Source organism: Hydra viridissima, unplaced genomic scaffold, assembly GCF_058129835.1.
Source record: "Hydra viridissima isolate aposymbiotic clone 2 unplaced genomic scaffold, HvirCarnegie_v1 scaffold_6, whole genome shotgun sequence".
Lineage (NCBI taxonomy): Eukaryota > Metazoa > Cnidaria > Hydrozoa > Anthoathecata > Hydridae > Hydra > Hydra viridissima.
This window is the reverse complement of record NW_028324305.1, coordinates 16,482,268-16,490,797: the sequence shown is the minus strand read 5'-3', so window position 1 is coordinate 16,490,797 and position 8,530 is coordinate 16,482,268. Positions and strand designations below refer to the sequence as shown.

Genomic DNA, 8,530 nt, shown 5'->3' with positions numbered 1-8,530 from the left:
CCATTTAAAAAGGGAATCAAAGTTTTAAAAAGACCTCACACATGATTTACAAAAGCACTAGAGAAGACATTGACGTAATCGCTGGCTGCTTGATATATTTAAATAATGCGAATGACAACAATCGTATGTTGGCTGTTTGATATATTTAAGTGACATTGATCGTATGAAAGCCAGTGATCTTTTAAAGTATTGACATTGGCACGAGTCAGTAACTTTAAAAGCATCAATCATCGCCAATTAATGAAGGAGAAACCTAACTTGCAATAAAAAGATAACATCTCTAATCGTAGAAAAAAAATCTGAAATAATACAACTTAATTATAAAAAACTAATACCCAACCATTTAAACCTTAACATATATATTTTGAAGTCACTCCATTAACTTGACAAAGAGACCCAAATTTTAGCGCCAATTTGATTAAAGAGAATAATACAAGTTGATTAACACCTTTTTTTTATTGAACCGTTTTAATTGAATCCAAAAGGTAAAAATTCATAAAATTCCATGTTGTTATTAAAACAAACAATAAAATAATCTTATAATTTTTTTTTTCTTTCAATATTCTTTACATACTTTTTTTTCTTTCAATATTCTTTACATACTTTTTTTTCTTTCAATATTCTTTACATACTTTTTTTTCTTTCAATATTCTTTACATACTTTACATACAACATTTGCCTCTTTGCTTTAAAGAAGTATTTTTTTTTTAATGAGTAGAAATCCAAGAATCACAAAAGAATTTCTAAAAATATACTTCAACTCCGTGTCTTCCAACTGCTGAATTAATAAGAATTGAATTTGGTGTCTTCTTTTGTACACGAAAAAAATTTCAAACTCGTTGTTGTTAAAGATCAACTCGTTTCCAATATAAGAGCATTAACTATTTAACCAATTAAATTTAACATTAAAAACTAGCTAATTAAAATTTGATGTGTATTCCTTTAAAAATAACTTTCATTGACTTGCTTGTCCCTAAGAAAAGTCCGGTACCTTTTTACATAAAAAAAGAAATTATAGAAATAAATCTTATTATTTCTATATGAGTAAAATTTCTCTGAGACCATTTTTTTTTTGTCAAGTTAAGTAATTTGATTGAACTTATATATTTCTAATTTTTTCTGATGTAAACTTCTATTAGAAAATTTCGATGATCAATTTCTCCCTTAACAAATATCACGTTCGATTACATTTTTTTCCAATCACTAAAGTCCTTGCTTTATGTGAAGTTAACAAAATTGATAAAATATCAAAAGACTAATCCACACCTACTTAACAACCTATCGATCTATCGTCAAACTTTCGATCTTCGTCAAACCACTCACAGATCATACACACGTAATTGTCCACGCATCGCCTTCTCTGTTTTTATTTGTGGAATTTCTTACTAATAATGTTAAGAAATCCATGATAAAATGATAAAAAGATAATAAAAGTAAGTGTTCATTTTTTTTTTACGAAAGAAAACGAAAACTCTTCTTATGTTAAAAACTAACAAAAAAAAAATCGATAATTATCGTTTTTTTGTTTAAATTAATTACTTAACCCATTCAAACCCATTTGGCTTATGGTAGAAGCATTAGACTTGGAAAATATTTCATCGAATGCTTCTGTAGTCAAATCATCTTCAAATAAAAATAACTCATAAATCTAAATTAAGAAATGATTAGGAAAACAGGAAGCCTCATCCGTGCTATTTTAGGCATAAATTATTGATATTAGGGTTTCAGGATTTGCTAGAAACTAAATTAAGTGACATAAATTATAAGCATGTGCTTCTAATTTATGTCACTTAATTTAGTAACTTATTTAGCTTGTGCTTATAATTTATATCGCTTTGGTGCATCATTAAATGTAAGCTTTGTTAAATTTGTGACGAGAAAATTCATTGAAGAAAAGAGCTTTGATTTAAATCCTTACAACTAACGCATTTCTCTTCTTTTCAAGTGCATTTATGGTGTATAATAAGGTGGGTTTTTACTAGTTTATCTAAAAAGAAAATTCGGTGGGTGTTTTATCGATAAAACTTGTGTGTCAACAAGGATTACTGTTACATAACAAAGCTTCCGAATGCTTTTTTTTTGGGAGAACATAAATAACCAGAAGTTCAAAGAAATCGATTAAAACTCAGATTGGAATATTCAATGTTGTAAGTTACATGGAGTTATTTCTTATCGTCACCATGACTTCTAAGTTAATTTTATCTGTCTTTGGAATTCTGCTCGCTGCAATAACTGTAAAAGTTCGCTCAAGTAGATATATTTGTTTTCTAGATTATTTTTATATCATATTTTTATATATATCATATATCTAATGTATAAATTTTGGTTTTTTTTTTGAATTGCTTTTGTATAAAATGCTTCTGTTTCGCTCATTTTAAGTTGTTTTTCTACACCTCCTTGAAAAGTTGATTAAATAGGAAAATTGAATATTGTAGCATACGGATTAAACTCAGACCAGAATGTAGACCCTGTGCTCGTTCGCCTTCCCTACGTAATAAGTCCGCCGTACAATGAATCTTTACTTACACAAAAGGTCCGAAATTCAACAGAAAATGAGACAACAATGGATATTTTTATTAGTGGAGAATTTGAAAAGCTTCTTAACGCGACGCTTACTTTGGAAAAAAAGATTTCTGAGGAAAACGCAAAGTTTCCGAAAAGTGCGCCAATGACAAACAGTTTTTGTGATAACAGTTTTTCAACCAAGATTATAGGTGGCAACAATGCAAATTCTGGAGAGTTCCCTTGGCAAGCTTTAGTTCAAAGTCCTAATGGTTTTTGCGGTGGTGTACTTATTCACAGTTGCTATGTTATAACAGCACAACATTGCACTAATGGCTTGCAGGCATCACAATTGATAGTAACGCTCGGTGAATATAATCGAAACGTTAATGAGGGAACAGAACAAGTTCGACATGTTATAAAAATATTCCCACATCCTAGTTTAGACGCATCAATAGTGCTTCTTGATTCTGCTGCTCAACAAAACGCCTATGTAAATTGGATACAACTAGCAGATATGGTCCCTCCCACTGGTACTATTGCTACTGTTACTGGATGGGGTTGGTTGGCGAGTGGTATTAACTCCGTCGCCACAATTTTACAAAAACTTTCAATTCCAATTGCTAACTGGAACATATGTGCCTCCCAACTTAACCCATATTTTCCTTCAAGTAATCCTTTGCAATTAACAGACATTTGTGTTGGAGATCCATCTGGACCATATGCAAATGCCTGTCATGGTGACTCAGGTGGACCATTAGTTGTTAACATGAACGGTATCTGGAAGCTCATTGGCATTGTTAACAGAGGTGCTCCTGGATGTCCTGCTTCTGTTGACTATGCAGTCTATCTAAGTATCCCAAGTATAAAGTCTTGGATTCTTTCGCATATATTTGCAAATCAAGTTTTAGGTGGATCAAGTTGCAAATGCGTACAGCCTGTAACAAGATATGACGGAGCGCTTGTACAAGCAGTTTATGATGGAGCGAATTGTTACATTGGTCCTGCGAGTGTTGGTAAGTGCGTGTTGTTGTATAAATTACGAGTTAGTTTATTAAAAAAGAATACAAATTTAAAATAATCTGTTATTGTAAAAGAACTTTTTTTACATTTGGCTTCCTAAAGGTTTTTTCTTACGCCTTTCATCATAAATGCTTTGAATTCGTCATTTACCACAAAGACTGGCCTTCCCAGCAGGACGTTGGGGAGGAGTTACATAGCATGGGACTTAACGGCCCTATGAAAAAGTATACAAAACTTAACTTAAAAGTTTTTTAAAAAAAATTAAAGAAAACTATTAATCTAACAAAAACAAAAAAATCCTTAAGAATTTTCCTTTTAAAATTTAGGTTGTGGAGTGGTCAATCCAATTCCGAATAAATCATTTATTTATCAGAACCGATTCTACAAAAGCTCATCAAAGGCCATTGAATGTCCTTTGCAAGGAAGCTCCTGGGATACGTGCAACTGCTTTTACAAAGATTTATCAATTTTTCCTTTATCATCAATGGCAAACACAATCGTTAGTAATAAGTTCTATTTGGGAAGATATCCTGTCGGATCTGTAAACTGCTTTTTGGGAGTACCTGTAACAATGAATGGGAATCCTTGGTGTCTTGTAGCAAGTGCACCATTTGGAACAAATGCTTTTAAATATGATAGTATGAATTACTTCACCTTGTTGCTTTTCTTTACTTTTACTAGAAAAGTGTTTATTCATAGGTTTCTTATTTGTACTTTAACAGATAAATGGTACACAACACCTAGACCAACTTGCAATCCCCCGTTTTCATTCGACGGAGCAAACTGTCACTGGGGAAGTATTCCTACAAACGGCTTTATATGGAACAACGCATTTTATGTCGCTTCTGGGCCAGGAAATTCATGTTCTATTGGATTTTACGATGGAGCAAACTGTTTCATTGTAGCTGCGCCGTGGGCAACCACAGCATTTTCCTGGAATGGTAATTGGTACCATTCTCCACGAAAGCAATGCTTTGATGGTCAGTTTGACGGTGCTAATTGTTTAATGATGTTCCCTCCTTCAGGCTCGATTGCTTTTATTTATAACAATAATTTATATTACGGCTGGTAACAGACCGGGCTTGTAGTGAACTTTAAGTATTTTGAATTAAATATTTTGTTAAGCAGAATTGAAGTATAAATATATATGGTTACAGTATTTGGTGTATTAAAAAAGATATTTCAGTAACCAAAATCAATCAAGTTGTTTGGCACATTTTAAAGTTTCTTATTAGTAATGGGGAGGGAGGGGGAGGTGGTCAAAAAATCAATATTTTGTTAATCAGTATCTGAAGTAATTTTTTGTGGTAAAAGATAAATTTGCCTTTTTTCAAACTTTCGATTAAGGTTTTTAGTTGGTTTTTAGGGAGGATAATAACACTTGATGAAGTAAAACTAAATTTTTTAAAACTTAAAAATCTAATAATGACGTTTTTTTCCAGTCTATAAACAGACTTCAAACAGACTTCTTGGTTTTAGCATCTGCCATATACGTTATTTGCCTGGGGCAACCCAAAAATCATTACTCAACACAAAAAAAAGAAAAAAAAAAAATTATATTATAATTTATTACAACTTATTTGCAAAAATTCATAGTTTATTTTAGGCAAATTTTCTTTATTTTGATTTAAAAAAAATAAATCCTGAAGTTCTGAATGAGTCCTTCCATAAAAAAGAGCCACACACGAAAAATCATTCCTATATACTAGTCCGTCCTCCCTATCCCTGAAAAACCGCTGACAAGAATATTCATAGTTTGTTTTTTCAGGATTTTGGCTTTTAAAAAAGATCCGACAATAAGTCGGAAATTTAAATGGATTACTTTAATCGGGCGAAGGATTTTTAACAGTCAAAACTTTAGAAAATTTTTACAGAAGTCGTTATATTTTTTATATATTGGTTTTTGGAACATGCAACGAGTTTAGTGGCTGACAGTAAACACTTTGCAAATTTACTTCACCTTTATCAAACCTCTTCAAAAAATATCAGGAAAGTTTATGAAAAGAGAATGGTAACAGAAAATGTCTACAACAATATAAAAAAATATAATTTAAGGTGTTTAAGACTCCTTATTTTATATATTTTAATCTTTTCGATAAAAAAAAAAAAATCTTATCAACATAACGAGACATAATGTCTCGAACGAGACAATGTCTATTTTGTTTGCCATTAAGTAGCATTGGAGCGGACTCAATATAAAGACCAGAGAACAATCTCTAAACAGAGGCGTTGGTGCAATCCCTAAAACAATTCGTTTCTTTTTTTGGATCAGAGTTTCAGAAAAATTTGTTTCAATTTTTTTCCTGAAAGTTTTGCCGTACAAATTTTTGGGTGGCTTTTTTTTTTATTAAGAAGCCAACTTAACTTTAATCAACTTAATGTAAACTATAAATTAAAAATTTATTAACAGATTAATCCTATAATAATATTTTTGTATTTGTATGCGTAAAAAGACATTCTTTACTCTATAACTTGAGGCAAATGTGTTAAATCATTGAAAAACTTGCATTTGAAGTCCTTGCATTTGAAGCTTGAAAAAAACTTGCATTTGAAGCTTGAAAAACTTGCGTTTGAAGTCCTCTAGTTGACTTTCGTTTTGATTCTGTTTTTAACAAACCAGATTGAAATCAATTTTATGATTCAATAAACATTTAAAAGATGAATTTAAGTATTATTATGAATAGAAGTACTATAGAGACGTCTGGAAATGCAAATTTTGATTTTGTTTGTTAGCCCAGATAATATAAATAGGGTTTGATTGCTTGGTTTAAGGAAAGGAGTCGAAATTATTAGGAGAGCATTTAGTCAAAAATAAAATGGACATCATTTTCAATTATAAAAATTTTTGAAACCAAATAAAATGATATAATTTCCTTTTTTTTTCTTTTTGTCTTTTTGTCTTCGTAATAAAATTTTAAGATTTCAAAAACTTTTTTTGGTATAATGCACAATCATGATTCTTTAAAAATTTTATCGATTGAGATTTTAAACTAAAGAATTCTTTGAACGCTATCGAATATAAAAGATTTAATCTGTTAATGATTTAACATCTGTCGGAACTACTGGTTAAAGAAGTTATTTTGTTAAAAAATACCTGAAAGAACAACATTTTCTTTCTGAGTTAAATAATAAAAAGTATGTCATAAATCGACGGTCAATACCAATGTATAAAAAAACGTAAACGTTTTGATAATTATATTGCACATTTTCGTAAATCATATCCTAAAACACTTGTCTTTCTCCAAAAATGGCTTAAGAAATAAGGAAAAATGACTTTAAAAAAATTTATACTTGTTAAAAATGTGCTTGAAAAAAAAAAAAGAAATACGCGTTATAAAGATAAAAAGATATGTTAGGTAAACTTGAAAACTAAAGACAACAAATCTTTTTATACTTACAATAATTTTTTTTTTTTTTGATAAAGAGGTTTTTTTTTTGATAAAGAGGTTTTTTTTTTGATAAAGAGGTTGTTTTTTTTGATAAAGAGGTTTATTAACAAAATTTTACAGAAATACAAATGTCTAGTTTAATATTTTACTCCATCAGTTAAGAAAAGATTGCTTATTTACTCGATTCGTTTTCATTTTGCTTATAATTATGCATAACCTCCAAGCTCTCCAATTCTATTTCACTTGTTCGCTTTTTTTTTCGTTTTGTTCGCAGATCAAATGCAAATCCGAAACATGCACAAACAAATATTACTCCCAAAAGGATCTGGTACAAACTGCTTTTTTGGAACATGTCTAAAATGGAATCAATGTGTAGCGTGTCGGTGTGGCATTGCTTTCTAAAGTGCTCTACAGATCGGCTATAAACTTCGTCGGCGTGTTTTGCCATACAGTTAAATGCTTTCTTAGCCCCTTCAGACAAGTTCGTAGAAATGAGACAGTTTATGTATAAAGTTGCGGGCAAAATCTTGACAACCCGAAGTGGGACAACGTTCTTATCGTTCTCAATTTCCTCTTGAAGCCAGGCAGTTACGTCAGCATTTATAAGCGCAGCAAAGACTTTCCCGCTGCGTACCATACTCAAAGCACTTTCATAAGATTCCACAGGTTCTGCAAAGGCACCATAAACTTCTTTCGCAAAGTGAAATTCATAACTGCTTCGAACCACTGAAACTTCTTTTTTATATATTTCCAAATACGTCACACTGGTAATAACTTCTGTCACTGTCGCCGTCATAAGACACCCTAAGATGACGCTGAAAAACATCCAAATAGAAGCAATTAATCGTCCAAGAACTGATTTAGGTACAATATCGCCATACCCAACTGTTGTCATAGATACTACGCTCCACCAAATGCCACTAATCGTACCTTGCATAAAAAATTTTGAAAACTGATTGTTTGATCTCACCTCTGCAACCCATATAGCAACCCCAAATATTAATGCAAGCATCAAAATTAGTACTAATATTTGCCGACAGCTCAAAATACCTCGAAGCATTTTGTTTGGTAATGAGATCATATAGCGAGGCACAATAACAGCAATCCCATCTGACTTGAATAACTGGAAAGAACGCAACCCTCTGAATTTTTCATGATCTCTAGCATCTATAAAAGTGTCATCAGGGAACCAAATAGCTCTGTCCTGAGAAATGTTAATGAGCTCGTTTTCACCATACTTTTTTTTGGAGTAAAGAAGATCTAAGTAGCTTCTTCGCGAGGGAAGATGAGTTGTGAAATTGATCAGCTCATTGTATTCTTTTTCACAATAATAGTGTCCTTGTTTAAATATCTTCGGGATAATGCCGTCTACACGTCCATCAGCAGTTCTGAATATAAACGGCTTTACTTCCCAAAATATCCCTTCAAGTGCAGTGTTCGAGTTTGTGAAGGTTAAAATCATACAGAAGAAAATACTTTTTAAAAGCATTTTTTTTAGCAAGTTATGTTTTGCTGGATGAAATCAAAACAGATATTTTGATTGAGAGAGCTTCACCTTTTCCAAAATATAATTTCGATTTATTTCATAAATAAAAGCCCATCTAATTTTATATTTT

At 31.3% G+C, this 8,530-nt stretch overlaps 2 protein-coding genes across 2 annotated transcripts; one reads left to right on the top strand and one right to left on the bottom strand.

Moving 5' to 3' along the window:
* Positions 1–2,076: 2,076 nt before the first annotated feature.
* On the top strand, positions 2,077–4,720 carry LOC145190024 (uncharacterized). Its single transcript, XM_090089722.1, has 4 exons — positions 2,077–2,250; positions 2,436–3,518; positions 3,852–4,163; positions 4,248–4,720. The coding sequence occupies exons 1-4, from the start codon at positions 2,157–2,159 to the stop codon at positions 4,595–4,597; spliced, it is 1,839 nt and encodes a 612-aa protein (XP_089945848.1). The 5' UTR covers positions 2,077–2,156; the 3' UTR covers positions 4,598–4,720.
* A 2,275-nt stretch (positions 4,721–6,995) lies between these two features.
* On the bottom strand, positions 6,996–8,403 carry LOC145190562 (uncharacterized). The gene has a single exon (XM_080067445.2). The coding sequence runs from the start codon at positions 8,401–8,403 to the stop codon at positions 7,087–7,089; it is 1,317 nt and encodes a 438-aa protein (XP_079923571.2). The 3' UTR covers positions 6,996–7,086.
* Positions 8,404–8,530: the final 127 nt, after the last annotated feature.

Coding starts and splice junctions, on each gene's coding strand:
- LOC145190024 (XM_090089722.1), top strand. CDS start 2,157: ATGGAGTTATTTCTTATCGTCACCATGACTTCTAAGTTAATTTTATCT. Junction 3,519..3,851: donor CATTGGTCCTGCGAGTGTTG/GTAAGTGCGTGT, acceptor TTTAAAATTTAG/GTTGTGGAGTGGTCAATCCA. Junction 4,164..4,247: donor AAATGCTTTTAAATATGATA/GTATGAATTACT, acceptor GTACTTTAACAG/ATAAATGGTACACAACACCT.
- LOC145190562 (XM_080067445.2), bottom strand. CDS start 8,403: ATGCTTTTAAAAAGTATTTTCTTCTGTATGATTTTAACCTTCACAAAC.